At 62.5% G+C, this 17,733-nt stretch overlaps 3 protein-coding genes across 4 annotated transcripts; all 3 read left to right on the top strand.

The window, feature by feature from the left end:
• Window positions 1-72: 72 nt before the first annotated feature.
• On the top strand, window positions 73-2,831 carry LOC121672241 (protein ANTAGONIST OF LIKE HETEROCHROMATIN PROTEIN 1-like). The gene is made up of 2 exons (XM_042044828.1): window positions 73-302; window positions 1,526-2,831. The coding sequence occupies exons 1-2, from the start codon at window positions 108-110 to the stop codon at window positions 2,642-2,644; spliced, it is 1,314 nt and encodes a 437-aa protein (XP_041900762.1). The 5' UTR covers window positions 73-107; the 3' UTR covers window positions 2,645-2,831.
• A 714-nt stretch (window positions 2,832-3,545) lies between these two features.
• LOC121672242 (deoxyhypusine hydroxylase-like) lies at window positions 3,546-7,106 on the top strand. 2 transcript variants are annotated; one of them, XM_042044830.1, is made up of 6 exons: window positions 3,546-3,647; window positions 3,949-4,277; window positions 4,664-4,740; window positions 4,920-5,157; window positions 5,987-6,324; window positions 6,478-7,106. In XM_042044830.1, exons 2-5 carry the CDS (start codon window positions 4,004-4,006, stop codon window positions 6,301-6,303), a joined length of 906 nt encoding a protein of 301 aa, XP_041900764.1. In that variant the 5' UTR covers window positions 3,546-3,647; window positions 3,949-4,003; the 3' UTR covers window positions 6,304-6,324; window positions 6,478-7,106. The 2 variants fall into 2 exon arrangements, with proteins under 2 accessions (XP_041900764.1, XP_041900763.1); XM_042044829.1 differs by having other exon boundaries at window positions 5,987-7,106.
• Window positions 7,107-9,812: 2,706 nt separating this feature from the next.
• LOC121672243 (small integral membrane protein 24-like) lies at window positions 9,813-12,320 on the top strand. Its single transcript, XM_042044832.1, has 4 exons — window positions 9,813-11,057; window positions 11,430-11,547; window positions 11,664-11,702; window positions 11,915-12,320. Exons 1-4 carry the CDS (start codon window positions 10,841-10,843, stop codon window positions 12,003-12,005), a joined length of 465 nt encoding a protein of 154 aa, XP_041900766.1. The 5' UTR covers window positions 9,813-10,840; the 3' UTR covers window positions 12,006-12,320.
• The last annotated feature ends 5,413 nt before the right edge of the window (window positions 12,321-17,733 follow it).

Here is a 17,733-nt window from a genome sequence, read left to right as displayed (position 1 = left end):
GTGCCGTGCGGAGCGGAGCGGAGCGGTGCCGCCCCGTCCCGCCCCCCGGTGCCACCGTGACCCCGCCACCGATCACTTCCAGGGCGGCCCCGGCTCCCGATTTGAAAATGCGGGAGCGGCTGCTGGTGCTCCTGTGCGCGCTGGCGCGGCGGCGGCGGCGGCGCGCCGGGGCCATGGCCGGGAACGGCAGCGGGAACGGGAGCGGCGCCAGGAGCGGGAGCGGCGCCGGGGGCTGGGACGGGCCGCAGCGGCGCGCCTGGCTCCGGCACTACTACAGCCAGCGGCAGAAGCGGCTCATGACGGTGACCGGGGCGGGGCCACGATGGGGGGGGACCTGGACGGGACGTGGGGACACGGCACGCGGGGACGGGATCACGGGGGACGGAGGGTGCGGGGTACACGTGGAGATCGCGGGGACACAAAGGATGGGGGGGGGGTCACGGGGGATGCGCTGAAGTCACGGGGACACAAAGGATGGGGGATACGGGAGACGCGCGGAGGTCACGGCGCCATGGAGGATGGGGGGATACGGGGACACAGATCACCGGGACACAGGATGGGGGACGTGAGACACGGAACACAGGGGCAGGAGGGGTTTGGGGCACGGGTACACAGGTGACAGGAACACAAAAAACGGACAGTGGGGGGGGTTCAGGATGCAAAGTACAGTGGTGGGAAGGATGGGGAGCACGGGGAAGCCACAAGGGGGACATAAAGGGTGGGGGATATGTGAGACCCAAGACATGGGACGTGGGACTGGAAGGACACATGGACACAGAGATCACAAAGGATGGGGAACGTGGGGGTTCTGTGGGACACAAAGACAGGGACACAAAGGATGGGGCTTGAAGGACACAGGATTTGATCCTGGACACAAAGGATGGCGGATGCAGAGGACGTGGGGATGTGAAGGAGGGGGTGGGGGATGCAATGGGGATATGAAAGGCCTGAGGATACAAGGGATACGTGGCAGCAAGGACAAGCTGGAGTGGAACACGGGGAACCTGCTGGCCTGGGCAGTGGCTGAAGAAAGTGACAAAAGCCTCTTTTTAGTTTAAAGTTGCATTTTTAAATTTAATAACAGAAAACCAATTCCTGTGGAGAGGCCAGGAGCTTCCCCTTCCAAATCATGATTCCCACCTTCAAGGGATGCTCTCTCCCCGTTCCAGATCAGGACTTAGCCCACAGTTCCCTTGGCAGCAGGAAATCCAGTAATGCTCATTAAAATATAAACCCCCAGAGGGAGTGGCCACCCCAAAAAGGGGCTTTTCCAGAAAACTCCGTCTGCAACACCTGGCCATCTTATCTGGAGTCACACCTACTGCCTGGTGGGTTTGCAGTGAGGTTTCTCAGGAACAGGAAGATTTGACCAGTATTAGACCAGTTGGGACCACTGGCCACCTGGCACTGGGCATCCTCCTGCCTTGAGCAGATCTCTTGAGCTGGGTGATCTTCAGAGGGGGGTCCAGGTGAAGTGCAGGGAAGCGCTGTCTCACACCGCTCTTGTCTGCCCCCTGCACTACAGCTCCTCATCGCTCACCGGAGGAGAACCAGCTGCTGCTTCTACCCCCGTGCCTGGCCCAGCCTCAGGAGCACGGACTGGTGGGAGCGGGTGGTCCTGAAGGAGTTTGGGCCCCAGGACTGGCTGGAGAAGTTTCGGATGTCCAAGGAGACTTTCTTCTACATCTGCAACCAGCTGCGGCCTGGGCTGGCTCCGCACAGTGCCCACTTCCACCCCACCCTGCCCCTGGAGAAGAGGGTGGCTGTGGCCCTGTGGCACTTGGCCACCAATGTGGAGTACCAGACTCTGAGCCCGCTCTTCGGTGTGGGGCCCTCCACGGTGCAGAGCTGTGTCCGGGAGGTGAGCTACGCTGTGGTCTTGCTGCTGAAGCCGCTTTACCTCCGGCTGCCCGACGAGAAGGAGCTGGAGAACATGGTGCGCATCTTCTGCACGCGCTGGGGCTTCCCGCACTGCATCGGGGCGCTGGACAGCCTGCACATCCCCATCCACCCACCCCTGCGCCTCACCGCCGACTACTGCAATGGCCAGGGCTGGCACTCCATCCTCACGCAGGCCACCGTGGACGGGCTGGGGCAGTTCTGGGACGTCTCCACCGCCTTTCCAGGCAGCATGGAGAACAGCGCGGTCCTGGAGAGCTCCAGCCTGTGGGTGCTGGCCAAGGAGGGCCGGCTGTGCCCCAACCCTCCCAAGCACTTCATGGGGAAGGCACAGAAGTACGTGCTGCTGGGTGATGCCACATACCCACTGCAAGACTGGATCCTCAAGCCCTACCAGGAGGATGAGAACCTCACCCAGCGCCAGCTGCAGTTCAACTACCGCCTGAAGCGGGCCCACAGTGTGATCGAGAATGCCTTCCTGCGCCTCAAGGCACGCTGGCAGATCCTCCTTAAGTGCGATGACTGCAGCCTGGAGCTGCTGCCCACCCTCGTCCTTGCCTGCTGCATCCTGCACAACGTCTGCGAGGCCCACGACAACCCCTTCAACGAAGAGTGGCTGGAGGGCACTGAGCCCACTGAGCTGCCCAAGCCCTGCCAGCCGGCGCCGGCCGCCATGGAGGACAACCGTGCCGAGCAAGTGCGTGAGCTGATGTGCCAGTACTTTGAGAGCTGCGGGGAGGGCTGACGGGCCCGGGGAGCAACCGCCCTGCACATCCCTGTGCATCTCTGCTTGCAGACTCACCGTGGACTCTGGCAAAGCTGTACCAGGCGGGCCCAGGGCTGGGAGGGGCAGCTGTGTCGCGCTCGGGCTGAGTTTGCTGTGGAGGTTTCAGGCAGTGGAATGTATTTTGTGCCCATTCTCTCTCCCAGGATCTAAATGGTTTGGTGGTGTGTTATGTGCTGTGGGAGTACAGTGGGGATTAGGGCTGGGAGGGGGAGGCTGCTGGGATCTCCCTTTCCTCTGTCCTAAGGCCTTTACATTAGGCCAAAATCAGCAGGAGCCTTGAAATAAGGCAAAACTCCTTTGAAGGTTTGCAACTTGCTGTGTAAACACACACGGGAAGAAAAGGGAAGGAAGAGGCGGAGCAATGACTTGCAAGGGCTGACACCAGCCTGGAATTAAACTGCACCCACAAACTCAGGGATGTGCTGCCCTGGAGATTTGCCCAGCCTGGCACCCCCCAGCCCCTCTCCAGAGGGATTTTGCTCAGCCTGGCATACCTGGCCCTTCTCCAGAGAGGTTTGCCCAGCCTGGCACCCCTGCCTCCTCTCCTGAGGGATTTTGCCCAGTCTCACACCCCAGGTTCCTCTCAGGGTGGGGTTTGCCCTGCCTGGCATCCCCAGCCCCTCTCCGGAGGAATTCTGCTCTCCTTGGAATACCCCAGCCCCTCTCTGGAGGGGTTTGTCATGCCTGGCACCCCCAGCCCCTCTCCGGAGGGGTCTGTGGCTCAGTTCCTGGGTCCTTATGCCCCTGCTCGGCTCTTCCCGCCGGTCCCTCCGATCCCTGACTGGGCGCGGCTGGAGCCGAACCGGCCCCGGCCCCGGCCATGGCGAGCTGCGGGCGGGAACAGCAGCGCCCTCAGCTGGAGAGGAGGCAGCGCCCCCTCGTGGGCGGCTCCACCCGTGCGTATTGCGCAGGCGCCGCCGCCGGGCGGTCACGTGGCGCAGCAGCAAGATGGCGGCGTGCGGTGAGTGCAGCGCCGGCACCGCCGGGCCCTCCCCGAACCCCCCCGGTATCCCCCGACCCGGGCAGCTCCACTCGGGCCCCGGCTCCACTGGCCCGGCGGCTCCGTCTGGCGCGGTTGCGGCAGGGGGTCCACGTTCCTCCCGGGTATCGGGTGAAACCGAGTCCGGACACGCGCTGTGGGGTCGGCCCCGGGGTCCGGTTCTCCGGCACAGGCCGGGCCGCGGCCCTTCCTGCCCGCCGCCCCGAGCCACGGGACCCGCTGGCGGCTGAGGGCTCACCTTGACTTCCTTCCCCGGGCGCAGGAGTGTGACCGAGGAGCCCCCCAGAGCCCCCAGAGTGCCCAGACCCGCCCGCGCCATGGTGACGGAGCAGGAGGTGGAGGCCATTGGCCGCACGCTGCTGGACGCGGCGCAGCCCCTGCCCGCCCGGTTCCGGGCCCTCTTCACCCTGCGGAACCTGGGCGGCCGCGCGGCCGTGGAGTGGATCGGCCGCGCCTTCGGGGACGGCTCGGCGCTGCTGAAGCACGAGCTGGCCTTTTGCCTGGGCCAGATGCAGGACGAGGCAGCCATCCCGGTGCTCATCAGTGTGCTGGAGGACACGGCCCAGGAGCCCATGGTCAGGCACGAGGCAGGTATGGTGGCAGCTCCTGCGGCTCTGGGGGCAGGGGAAGGGGTTGGCTGGCAAGTGGGGCTTGGAGGTGCTTCCCCCACTGTACAGAGCAGCTCATGGGGGCCTGATCCGGCTTGGGTGTCAAACCCTGAGTCACAGAACATCTCACCTTGGCCAGACCTGACAGGACAGGTTGGCCAGGTCCTGCTGTTCCTGCTGGCCGGGCTTCTCCTGCTGCGTTTGTCCTGTTTGGAATCAGTCAGTCCGGCCTGTGTCCACGTTTGCCCCATTTGGGATCAGTCAGTTAGGCCTGTGTCTGTGCTTTAGAGCAAGGCAAGGCATTGCCAGAGGACACAGCAGGGTTCTTCTCATACAGACACCCCAATAACATCCCGATACATCCTTCAGGTGAAGCCCTGGGTGCTATCGGGAACCCCGACGTGCTGGATATCCTGAAACGCTATTCCCAGGATCCTGTGGTCGAGGTGAGGTTCCTGAGGGGTCATTTCCTCTGGGATGCAGCACTGCTGGTCTCAGAGCACGAGGCAGGTCCTGCCTGGGCAGGTGGGTGGGGACATCACAGTGACATCCTGCTGCATGCTGGGGTTCTCCTGGCGCTGGCCAGTGCTGTTCTGCAGCCAGGGCCGTGTCCCTGTCCCCACAGGTGGCAGAGACATGTCAGCTGGCCGTGAGGAGGCTGGAGTGGCTGCAGAACAACAAGGAGAAGCCAAGCACCACGCCGTACCTCTCTGTAGATCCTGCTCCCCCTGCTGAGGAGACAGATGTTGCCAAGCTCCGGGAGATCCTCCTGGATGAATCCCAGGAACTGTTTGACCGCTACCGGGCCATGTTTGCCCTGCGGAACGTGGGGGGCCAGGCTGCTGTGCTGGCACTGGCAGAAGGTGAGGGCCTGTCGTTGCTGTGGGTCTGTCCAGGCTAATCTGGGATGAGCCCTTCCCAAATCCAGGACTGCCAGAGCTGCTCTCACATGTTTGTGTCTAGGGTTGCTGTCGCCTGCCACATTACAGAGTGCTGAGTGGTCTCTGGTGTTCCAGAGCCCCCTTGCCACCCTCCAGACCCCCTTCCCTGAGGGAGGGAGGGCACCGGTTGTGATGGTGGTCTGGGACCAGCTGGTCTGACCCATTGTCAGACCTGGCCCGGGATTGTTGGGGTCCTGCTCTCCTGGCCTGGAAAGTCAGGGGCTGCTGGTGTTTGGCAATAGCTCTGGAGAGGGGAATGTTCCCGGAGTGGGAAAGGGGCAGACCACAGCCCAGGAAGCGTTTGGACCCACCCCCAGCCTGAGGGCAGTGGGTGAGGCTCTCAGACATCTGGGACAGTTGAGATCCATGAGATGGGATCTGTCAGCTCCTGCTCCAGCTGCTTGGTCCTGGAGGGCTGGAGTCCCTGGCCATGCTGCCATCCCCTGGAACATCGTGTGGTGGGGCAGAACCTGGGGCAGGTGAGGGGTGGCAGCTCTGCTGGAGGGTGGGTGCTGCCATCAAGGGAGGCACTGGGGCAGGGCTGGGATCAGGAATCAGGGTGGGATCAGGGAAGAACAGGGTGGGACACCCCTTTGTACACACAGGGCTGGGGCGGTGACCCTTTACATCCCCAGCTTTCGGGTGGGGGGCTCCATCCAGGCATCCTGGTGCGCTTTGGGGCATCCTGGTGCGTTTTGGGGCACCCTGGTGCATTTTGGGGCGTCCCAGCTCACCGTTGCCCCTCCCGCAGGGCTGCGCTGTGGCAGCGCGCTGTTCCGCCACGAGATCGGCTACGTGCTGGGGCAGCTGCAGGACGAGGCGTGCGTCCCTCAGCTGACGGCCGCGCTGCGCAGCCGCGCCGAGAGCCCCATGGTGCGGCACGAGTGCGCTGAGGCGCTGGGCTCCATCGCCCGGCCCTCCTGCCTGCAGGCCCTGCGCGCCTTCGCCAGCGACGAGGAGCGCGTGGTGCGTGAGAGCTGCCAGGTGGCCCTGGACATGTATGAGTATGAGAACGGCGCCCAGTTCCAGTACGCCGACGGGCTCTGCAAGCTGCAGGCCTCCTCCTAAGCCTGGACTGGGGGCACTGAGGTGGGTGTACTGCCTCCCACCCCCTCCTGCTGCCAATGGCGCTTTCACGGCCACCTCTGTCAACGTGGAGCCGTGCCTTGCCACGCAGAGCTGGAGGAGGAACTGGGTATGCTCTCTGGCACAATTACAACCACCTTTTCCCTCCAAATCCAGGCTGAGCTGCTACTTGCCTCTCCACCACTCCTCGCCAGCCACTGTTTCCTGGATCTGCCCCTTTTTCCCTGCCAGGATCAGCACTGCCTGCCCGCAGCCTGGCTTGGGGCTTGGACCAGGTGGGCTCTGCTTGGCGTGTCAGAGCCTGCTGCAGCTCTGCGGGGCTTGGGCCTGCCCTGGGTTGGTGCTGCCACGTCGGCAGCTCCATTCTCCCCACCTGAGCTTTGCTGGGGGCCAGGATGGGCTTTGGGCACCCGCTCTTGTGGGCTGTGGTGTTAGGATGCTTCGAAATTGCTCTTGGTGCTGGTACCGAGCCGGGGCCCTCCTCGCCCCCGCAGTGGGTTTGGCCTCTCCTGTTGGGACAGGCTGGAGCTGAGCCTGTGGCAGCCTCTGCCCCAGGATGGGGATTGTTTCATGGCAAAGTTGGGAAGATACGGCTGGGTTTTTTCTGCAGGGAAGGGCGCTGCCATTAGGGCAGGCAGGGTGAGGCAGAGCCTGCCTGGGCTTTCCCCCGTTTTTAACCAGGGCCAAGAGGGCTGAGGCTGCTGCTGGCACCCAAACCCCCCAGCCAGCCCAGCCTGGACACTGGGGTTTGGGGTTTGGCAGGGAATAAAGCACTGGCACGGGAAGGTGGAGTGAGTCGAGCTGTGATTTACCTGTACCCAGGTGTGGAGTGCACCCAGTGCCACGGGGTCAGGCCCTGGTGGAAGCCTGGGGGCTGCCAAAATGAAATCATAGAACCATTGAGGTTGGGAAGGACCTTTAAAATCGAGTCCAGCCACATTGGGAGGAGCAGGGAGTGGCATCCCTGATGGTATGAGGTGAAACCCCCAGCCCTGGGGAGGAAGATGAACTGTCTGAGGTGCCCTGGTAGGTCCCACTGCCCTGCAGGGCCTGGCATCCTCCTGGGCATACCTGGCTTTTCCCCTTGTCCGAGGCCTCCCTGTGAGTCAGTCCCAGGCTCAATCCTCTTAGTCCCTGAGGCCAGCTCAGCATCCCCAGGGCTCTGGTGCTCAGGGACACACCTGAGGGAGGGGCAGCCCTGGCCATGGCCCAGTCTGACCCAGTTCAGGACCCCATGGAAAGGGCTTTTAGTCAAGATGTGACCAGTTTTGGTCACTTGTACACACTGGGAGTCAGTGACGTGTGCCCGAGCGCTGTGGGTAGGGTCACCTGTGTGTGATGTGGAGGGTGAGGGGCTCCAGACTGCAGTTCCCCAGCACTGGGGACAAACACCTGATGTTTTCACACTGTTTGGAGTCAGCAGCTGGTATGGGTTGCTTGTCCCCCTTCCCTCACCCTGTGTAGCCCCTGGGTGATGGGCAGGACCCACTGGCACTTTTGGGGTGTTCCTGTGTCCGTATCCATCCCCATGGGTGATTTCCCCCGGGCTATGTTATCACTTCCACTGTTCCCTTCTTGGCACATGGGCTCCAGCACCCTGGAGTTTGCCAGGGTGTCTGTCCCCACTTATCACCCCAGCTGCCCCCACCCTTGTTCTCCAACCTTTCCACGGGTGACTCACCCAGACCATACAGGGTTGTTTCTCAGTCATTCTGTGCCAGCATTTCTCTCTGCTCCCCCCAACACCTTTTAAGACAAAATTGGAACAAAGTGCATTTCTGAGGCTGGGATCTGGGCAGGGGTGACCTGGTGCCGCAGAGCTGGGAGGTGCTGGAAGGGAGCAGGGCTGAGCCTGGAGCCTTGACTTGGCACTGAACCCCACCAGCACCTTCACCCCTCCCAGTCTAGCCTGTGCTGGGGAGGGTTTGGGGTTTCTCCAAAGCTGCTGCTGGTCTGGGCTAAACCCTGCACCCTCTTGGTGTGGGAGGAATTGCTTTTGGGGGAAGCATGGGGGAGGTGATCCTGGGCGCTGGGGTGACACGGGTGGCAGCCATCGTGAAGCTCTGGGAAGGCGACAGCCTCTTGTCAAGGGCTGCTCCACTGTACAGCAAAGGGGGCCCCGTGGGAGCCCCCCAGCCGAGCCTGCATCCCCATCCCCTCTGCCCATCGCCTCCGGCTCCAAGGGTGCTGTGTCCTCTGGGATCTCAACCATCTGCTCCAGGGATCTGGGGTCTGCTGAGGGATTTAACCCAGCCCAGGGGAGGGAGGAGAGACCTTGAGCATCCCTCCCCATCCCTGTCCCTGGGGGTTCTCCAGCTGCAGGTGACTCCCCACTCCCAGGGAGGCAGAGGTACCAGTGGTGCTGCCAGAGGGGCAGGATCTGGGGACCCTGACCCACATCAGAGCCCACTGGTCACCCCCCATGCTGAGGCAGCCGGGCTGTGCCTGGATTAGCAGGCGCTAAGCTCCTTCTCAGTAACACAGCTCTGTCACTGGGTGAGTGGCACTGCCACCAGCCATGGGGACACCACTGTCCCTGTGAGCTGCCAGCACCGAGGAGCCTCGTGGACCCTGATGCCACTTCCTCCCCTGCAGTCCCCTGCGTGGCAGAGGCTTCGGTGGCTCGGGGTGGGGGTGCACGGATAGCTGGCCATGGCCCTGGCAGGGGGTGTCCCCCTCCCTGGCACCGGGGGGGCATGGGGGCCACGGCACTTGCTGCAGTCACCCCCCGAGGAGGACGGGGTGCTGTATGTGGACTACAAGCCCCCTGCCCTGGACAGCATCCGCCTGCCCCGCTACGTCCTGTACCTGATGATGGCGGCAGCGCTGGTGCTGGTGGTGGCATATGCCATTGTGGGGCACCTCATCAAGGACCTGGTGCATGACTTCGCCGGTGAGTGCTGCCCACAGCAGGGTCAGGCTTCGGGGTGGGCGGGAGGCCGGGGGGATCCCCCCCACCTGAGACTGTGCTGTGGCAGGGCTGGTGCTGCTGACAGCTCCGTCTCTGCCCCTGCAGACTGGGCATTCGGGCCCAAGCCAGAAGAGAAGGCAGGGATGGCCGAGGGCACCGTGCCAGAGGCAGAGTGGCTGGAGAAGGACGAGGTGCTGGTGGAGCAGAAGGTGGAGGACAAAGGCACCGGCATCCTCTCCGGCTCGGACATCCCGCTGGGGCTGCTCGTGCCACGCAGCTCCGTCTCCTTTGCCGACTCCCCCAAGAGGTTCTTCTAGGGCCAGGGGACACCCCTGCAGCCCTGCTTGGCCATTGGGTCACAGTGTGGCCCTGGCCGTAGGCACTGCCCAGCACTGGCACACAGCCTTCCCCTCCCTGCCCAGCCCTAGTGCTGCTCTTGGGGCTTCTCTTGAGCTGTCACCCCAATAAAGCCACCTGCACCTTGGCCCAGCACAGCACTAGGGGTGGCAGGGCTGAGACATCCCAACCTCTCTCTGCCTGGGGTAACAGCACCCCTTAGCACAGCCATGCCACCCCTGGCCATGGGCACGTGGGTGTAAAGGTGGGTGCTTGGGGGTGCAAACCCATGGTGTGGGGGCTCAGACAATGGTGGGCAGGGGGCGTGGGCATGGGTGCACACATGCACAGGGAAACATGGATACACCTCTGGATGGGCCAAGTCAGTGTGGACACATGGGTAGGGACAGATGGACAGCTGGACACTGAGGCTGGCTGTGCCCCCACCACCTCCTCAGTGCCTTGGCACTGCCAGACCATGCCCAGTGGCACCTCCAAACCATTCTTGGGGGACAAAGCACTCACAAGCCTCTCCTGGGCTCTGGGTGAGGGCACTGGGCATGGGGGCTGTTGCATGGTCCTGCACCCCCTGTCCTAAACCCAGGCTGGGGCTGGATCCCTGTGTCCCCAGTCTCATTCTTTGCCCATTGAGGACTTGCCACAGGCAGGGTGGCCCTGCCAAAGCCCACTGTCCCTCCCTGGGGGGCTGCTGGCCACCTTGTGCCTCAGTTTTCCTTGTGCCCTGGTGGGTGGGCACCCCGCCATGGTCTCCCTGATAACCCCATCAGTATTTCACTCTTGGCAGTACGTGGGCCCTGAGGATGTCATGGGGTCCCAGCTGGGATTGTCTGGGGCCAGCTGGCTTGTGCCCAGGGGAGGGCTGGGGGTGGCCTGGCATTGCCCACCCCTCAGTGCTGCCCCATCCCCATGGGATCTGCCCCAGCCCTACCAGCAGGGTTGGGTGGAACCAGGCAGGGTGGGCACTTCACCCCATCACCCATCTGTCCTTCCACCTGTGCACCCACCCACGTGTTTGTCCATCCACCCACCCCACCACCCACCTGTCTGTCTTTCCACCCTCCCGCCTGTCTGTCTGTCTCTCCCTCCATCCATCCACCTATCCCGGGGGTGGTCCCCGGTCCTGGGCACAGGGACATGCCTGTCCTTTGCCACTGCGGTCCCTGAGGTGGTGGCCACTGGGTGCTGTGGGGTGCTGGTGCCTGAGCCAGGGGAGTGGTACCACCTCCCACGGGTGACAGGAGACACGTTGCCATGGTGCTTGGTGCCACTTGTCCTCTTGGAGCCAATAAAGGTGCCCGTTGCCCTGGGTGTGGAGAGCAGGGCTCGACAGCAGTGGGGGACAGGAGCTCACTTTCAGGAGCAGGATCCAGCCGTGCTCCAGCCCTCCACTCAAAAATGCCGAGGCCTTTGCAGCCCCTCTCGCTCCTGGTCCTGCTCGTCCTCACTGCCACCGCCCAGGGACAGGCTGGTAGGTGCCCCCGTGATGCTCTGTGCTGCTGTGCCTGGGGAGGTGGCCAGGCCCTCCCAAGGCATCGGATCAGCTCCTGGGAGACCTTTCCAGTGGGACCAGTCTGTCCCAGTGCTCTGACAGTAACTTTTGGGGGCAGAGCAGAAAGATCTGGAGACACCCATCCGCTGCCCCAGTGCTCGCCACTGTGCTGGGGACGGGTGAGCTGTGTTGGGGGTGGCTTCCTTGGTACCCAAGGGTCAGTGGGAAGGGGGCACAGTGAGTGTCTGCCAATGTCCCATCTCATGGGGGTTCCCATCCCCTGAAGGATGTAACTCCCCTGAAGCTGTCCCCATCCCCACCTTTTCCCTTCCCTGTCCCCTGCCCATGCAGACACGGGCCCCAAGGTGCTGCAGCCGTGGCTCATTGGCCTCACGGCCGTCGTCGTCTTCCTCTTCATCGTCTTCGTGATGCTGCTCGTTAACCGGCTCTGGAATCTCAGGAAGCGCAGGTTGGATTGGTTGGGGGCCGGGGGGTGCTGGCTGGGGGAAAACTGCGTGGAAGGTTGCCATGGGCTGGAGACAGGGCCGTCCCCGGGCACCGTTCAGCCTCTCTCTCCCCTCGCAGGAAGGAGAACGACTACCCGGAGACCCTGGCGACTGACAGGTACCACAGCCCGGGTGCTGCGGGGCGGCACCGGGACCCCCCCAGCACCGGGGCTCGGACTCCCTCGAGAGTGGCCACGTTCTGGAGGTGCCATGGTGGCTGTATGCCCTTGGCATGGCCGGAGGCGGCCTTGCCGTGGTGCCCTCGTGCCCCTGGCACGGCCGCGATGCCGGTGCAGTGCGCGGCTGACCGACGTTCCCTCCCTGCCGCAGGCTGGGGCGCTCCGGCCACGTCAACCCGGCGGCTGAGGACTGGGATGAGCTGAGCGACGACAAGCAGCGGAGCAAGGCCACGTCCTTCTGAGTCCCCCCGGCCCCCCCTCTGCCCGCTCCGCAGCACCTCCGACGGGCGCCGCACCCTCACCCCGTCCGCGGGGCGGGGATCCGCGCCGGGTTTCGGCGACAGCCGTGGCCACCGTGGCACCTCCCGCCCTGCGGCCGCCCCGGCTGTGACCAAGACCCGGCGCGGATCGCCCGCTCGCCGGAGCGGAGAGGGGGGGACGGCAGCGGGGCCTCCCCGTGTCCCCCAACCCTGGGCCGGCGGGGAGTCCCGGCCGCGGGGGGACGAGGACAGCCCCCTCCCCAGACGTACCTAGTAAAGGTCCCCAGCCTGCCCCGAGTGAAGCGTCTGGTGTCACCGTGCTGGGGAGGAGGCTGTGCGGCACCCCCGGGTGCCACTAGGGCAGGGGACAATGGCAAGTTCCAAGCTGCCAGACCTCAGCGACCTCGGCAGGGCGAGAGCCGGTGTCCATGTCCAGCCACATCGCTGCCCGACAACCCCGGACCGAGGGGTGGGCACCGAGGGGACACAGGGGGCTGGGGAGCACCGAGGAGGTCCTGAGCAGTGCTTGGGGACAGGGACCGTGGGGACCGCGGGGGTGAAGCGCAGCTTCGGCCAGCGCTGACCTACGGGTGAGGACAGTGACGTCACGCAGCCAGGCGATGACGTCACGCGCACGAGATGGTGACACCCCGTGGCCAAGGTCTGGAAGCAGAGGAAGCGGCAGCAGCTCTGAACCCCCACGTGAACCACGGCTGCCCCCACCCATGTCCCTGTCCCCATCCTGTCCCTGCCACCCCGCGGCCCCGCCTGAGGCTGGGGGTGCGCCCTGCGGGGTCCCAGCTCTGTCACCCTCCTCATCCGACCCAAGAGCAGTAATGGGTGCGGGTCCCTCCTCTGGGGTGATGGGTGCTTGGCTGGGCTCTGCTCTCCCCAGTGCCCCCCTCCTCCGCTGGGACACTCGTGTTCTCCCCGGTTGGACGCTGTGCCTCAGTTTCCCCCGGGGGCTGCAAAGGAAGGGCGGAGGCGAGCTGGAGTTGAAGCATAGCTTGTTTAATTTTTATACATTTTTTTTTTGTCTTTTTTTTTTTCCTTTTCATTTTTTAATCTTTTTTTGTGTGTCAGTTTTTTCTTTTTTGTTTTTTTCTTCTTTTTTGTCTCTTTTTTCTCTTTTTTGCATAGGGGGGAACAACAACAACAGAAAAAAAAAAAAAACGGGAAAAAAAAAAAAACCAAAACCAAAACAAAAGAAACAAAACAGAAAAGAAAACCAAAAAAAAAAACCCCAAAAATCCGTATCAGGGTCAGTAAGTGTATGTAGGCAGGAGCGGCGCTATCGGTAATGGCTGCGTACAATGGTATAATCAAATATCGTGAAGCACCAGGGAGGCGAGCGGGGGCTCGGGGGGGTCATGCGGGGCCAGGGGGCGCGGGGGGCGCAGCGGGGGGGGCCCGGCCCCGGCTCGCGGCCCTGGTGCGCTCGCGGTGTGTATCGGCTGCGGCAAAGCGAAAGCGAGAATCCGGCGAACGAGTAAAATATAACTGCGGGGGGAGGGGGCACCCCCGGCCCCCCGGGGGGAGCGGGGACCCCCCGAAAAGGCGGGCGGGGGCAGCCGGCGGCGCGGAGGCACTGCGGCGGGATTTTTGGTTTGGGTAAGAGGCGCGGTCCGGCCGGCTGCCGCCTCGGCGCCTTTTTGGGGCGGTTTCTCTCCTTTTGCCGCTCTTTGCCCGGGGGTGGGATTTCCCCCCACCCCCCACCCCGGCTCCACCTCCCGCCTGCCCCCGGGCATCGCACGGGGCGCCCAGCGGGGCATGGGGGCACCCAGAGCGGCACCCATGGACCGGGGCACCCGTGGGCAACACCTGGAGCACCCAGAGGGGCATCCGTGGGTATCTCTCGGGGCATCCAGAGGGACACCCATGGGCATCGCCTGGAGCACCCAGAGGGGCACCCAAGAGGGCACCCAGAGGGGCATTCGCGGGAATTGCTCGAGGCACCCTGCGAGGCACCTGTGAGCATCACTTGGGGCACCCAGAGAGGCCCCCGTGGGCACCACCTGGAGCATCCAAAGGAGCACCCAGAGGTGCACCCATGGGCACCCGGTGGGGCAGCCGGTGCGGCACCCGCGGGTATCACCTGGAGCACCCCCAGTGACACCCACGGGCGCCGCACAGGGGACCCAGAGGGTCACCCATGGGCATACCCGGGGCACCCATCACCGGGGGCACCCATCCCCGCCGGGGGGGGGGTCCCGGGGGGGGGGGGGGGGGCCCAGAAAGCAGCAAATTCCAAACTCTGAGTACAAAAAACCAACCAAACAAACAAACAAAAAAAGAAAAACAAAAGAGCCCAAACCCCACCAAACAAGACATATATATATATATATATGAGATTTTATATATATATATATTCCTTTGCGATTTAAAGTACCTTAACTGTGTGTGGGCCCGCGGGCCCGCGTCCCCCCCGGCCCTGCAGCCCCATATATATATATGTGGAGATATATATATATATATATGTACAGGTTATTTGTTTTATTTATAGGTCACAAGGACTATTTTTAATTAATTTTTTTAAGCCGACGAGCCCGACTAAAAACCCTCTAGGAGAGACTGTAGTGCATGAAACCCCCGCGGTGATTGTCGAGCGGAACCCCCTCGTATCCCCATCCTGCGGGGGACCCCCCCGGAGCATCCCCAGGGATGGGGTGTCCTCCACCCCGGCTTTGCGCTCACCCCGACCGTGGCCATGGAGGCCGCCAGAAGATAAAAAAAAGAAAGGAGAACTATTAAAAAAATAGAAATAATAAAAATGAGTGGTGCCCCCCCCAGGGAGGGACCGGGGGGGTGTTGCATATTCCCTTTGGGCAGAGACGGGGGTGCGGCCCCGGGGGGGTGTCGGGGGAGCAGTGCAAAGACCCCGGGGGCGCGGGGGGCGCCCCGGCCCCGCAAGGGGAAGCCCCCGGCCCGCCCCCCCCCAATGCCGCCCTACGGGCTGGGGGGCGTCGAGTTGATTCGTTTTTGCCTTTTTTAATACGGTTTAAGGTGCTTTTCTTGCCGAGGGCGGGTTTTGAGGGGCTGCGACCGCAGCCCGGCCGGACTTGCTGCCGGCCCGGGGGGTGGGGAGGCAGCAAAAAGGGGGCAGGGGACGGCCCCGGTGGGGTCCCCACGGGACGGGGGCTCCGGGGCTTCCTCGGGGCGGGGGGGCCCAGGCCCGAGGGGCGCCAGCGCCCCTCGCCTCCCCGGGGCTGGCCGGAGGGGCTGCCCCGGTGCCCCCCCGCTCCCTCCCTCCGCTCTCGCTGTCGCTGTCACCGCTGAAAAATGCTTTTTTTTTTTTTTTTAATATTTTTTGCTTTGAGCTGAGCCTTTTCCAGCCTTAACCCCCCAATTTTTTTTGTTTTTCTATTTTAAAAAAAAATTCTCTCTCGTTTTTTTTTTTTAATTTTGTCCTTTTTTTCCCCTCTTTTTTTTTAAATTCTATTTTTCATTCCTCCGCCCCCCCCCCCCAGCTGGACGCCGCCCCCGCTCCCTCCTTGCATTGTCCTTGCAGAAATCAATACTGCACCTTGCATAAAGAAGCGTCCCCCAAGGCTCCTCCCAAAGGGTCTGGGACCCTCAAACCAGCCTCAACTGTGGGTGAAACCCGGCGGGACGCGACCACCCCGTCACCCCCCACTAATACTTTTAGACACCAAAAAAAAAAAAAAATTAAAAAATTAAAATTAAAAACTGTTGACGACGACGTTTCTTCATGCCCGAGCAGCAGCGATGCCGGTGCCACCCGCCCACCGGTGTCACGACCCGCGTCAGTCCTCAGCCTCAGGGAGGTTGGGGGGGGGTCTCTCCAGCCGGCGGAACGCTGGGGTTTTAAGGCAAATTCTGGGTTTTTAGGGGGTGTCGGGCCCCTGCTCGGCAGCGGGCACAGCAGGGAGAGGCGGCGAGAAGGCGCCTCCTGCCATTCCCTGCTGCGCCAGCCGGACCCCCGGGGATGAAGCCGATGGGGTGGAGGTGGGGGGGAGGCTGTGACCCCCCTGACACCAGCCCGAGGGGGGCACAGCTACATTCACACGGTTCCATTCCTGTCACGAGAGCAGCTGGGCTCAGCCCTCCTGGCCCTGCGCCCCATTGAAAACCAATGAAAAAGTGGGGGTCCCCTTGGGGGGGTGGGACCCTGTGACCCCCCCCGTAAGGATCAGCTCTGCGGGTCTCCATCCCTGCTCCTCCCCGCACGGACCCCACCACATGCCGGTCAGTCTTGCCGCGCCCGGACACTGGGTCCCCCCCCGAGCGTTCTGGGGGGCTCTGGCCCGGGGGTCGCTGCCGCCTCCCGCCTCGCTGCCTTTGGTTGCTGGAAGCAGAAAAAACAAATAAAAACCCCCCAAAAGGGAAGGAAAACAAAGAAAAGAGAGGCAAAGCAAAGGGGTGGCCACCCCCCCGGCCGGCCCCCCCCCACAGCTATTGCATATTCCGGTGTGTTGGCGCAGAGGATGCATCGGTATTACCAACTGGAAGACGTTTCTGAGGGGGAAAATCGGTTAAAAAAGAAGAATAGAGAGAAAAAGGGACTTTTCCGGCCGAGAAGAAGCCATGCAGGAGGCGAGGGGGGGGCAGCTGCCCCCGGCCCCCCCCGGCCCCCCGGGAGCCCCGGGCATGCAGCGACTCCCTCGCACTGATATCGGGTCCAGTAATACTTAGGCTTCGAAGGCAAGGCACATCATGTGGTATAAAATTTCGTGCAAATTAGGAAAACATGGATTTTTTTTCTTGTGTGTGTGTTTTTTACGGCTTTTTTTTTTCTTTTATACAGATTTTTTTTTTGTTTTTTTTTCCTCTTTTTTTTCTCTTTTGCTGAAGGGGAAGGTAGAGCCGGTTAATAGAGTCTGCCATGCACAGCATCAGCCAGCCGCGGCTGGGTTGAGCCAGGTCACCAGATCCTGTTAAAGCACCATGCAGTTTATTTGTCTTTTTTTTTTTTTTTTTTGTTTTTTTTTTTTTTTTTTTGTGTTTTTTTTTTCAGATTTTTTAAAAAAAAAAACAGGTTTCCCTCTCCGCCAAGCGCTTTTTTTGTTGTTGTTCTTTTTTCCTTTTTTTCTTTTTTTTTTTTTTGGTGGGTTTTCTCCTTTTCTTGTCCTTTTTGATTATTTTTCTGTCTCCCGGGATTTCCTGCGTCAGCCCTTTCCCTGGTGCCTCGTTGTGCCGTCCCGGGGGGGTGGGAAGCGGGGGGAAGCGGGGGCCACTGGGATGGGGGATGCGATGCCGGTGGTCCTCGGGGCGGCTCTGCGTGCCAGGGGAGGGGGCCAGGCGGGTGGCGACGGTGGCCTCGGTGGCATCCCCGGCTCCTGGACATCCCACGGTGGTTTCTCTCCATCACCACCCTTCGGGTGTCCTCTGGGCCGGAGATCCTTTGGGGACCAGTCTCCTCATCTCGCTGGGGACAGCGGGACCTTCGTCCTCTTCCTCCTCCTCGCCTCGGCCGTCGAGGGGGTCCCTCTGCTCTAAGGCACTGCCACGTCCCTGCGTCCCCTTCCCGGCCACGCTGTCACCGCACGGGACGGGGATGGCCGAGCGCTTCCTCCCGCGCTGCCCCCGGCCGGGGGCTCCTCCGGGGAGGCCGGGACCCCTCCCCGCTGCAGTTCAGGCACTTGACGCGGGGCTGAGGGCTCCGGGGGACTCCGGCGGACTTCGAGGGGCTCCGGGGGGCTAGCTCTGCCCTCTCCCTCTCTCGGGCTTCTTTGCTCCATCCTTTTGTATC

This window comes from Corvus kubaryi, unplaced genomic scaffold (genome assembly GCF_017639235.1).
Source record: "Corvus kubaryi isolate FWS band 111438036 unplaced genomic scaffold, C.kubaryi_AGA036_p1.0 45376, whole genome shotgun sequence".
Classification (NCBI taxonomy): Eukaryota; Metazoa; Chordata; class Aves; order Passeriformes; family Corvidae; genus Corvus; species Corvus kubaryi.
The sequence above is the reverse complement of the archived record's forward strand: the minus strand, read 5'-3'. Positions and strand labels throughout refer to the sequence as shown.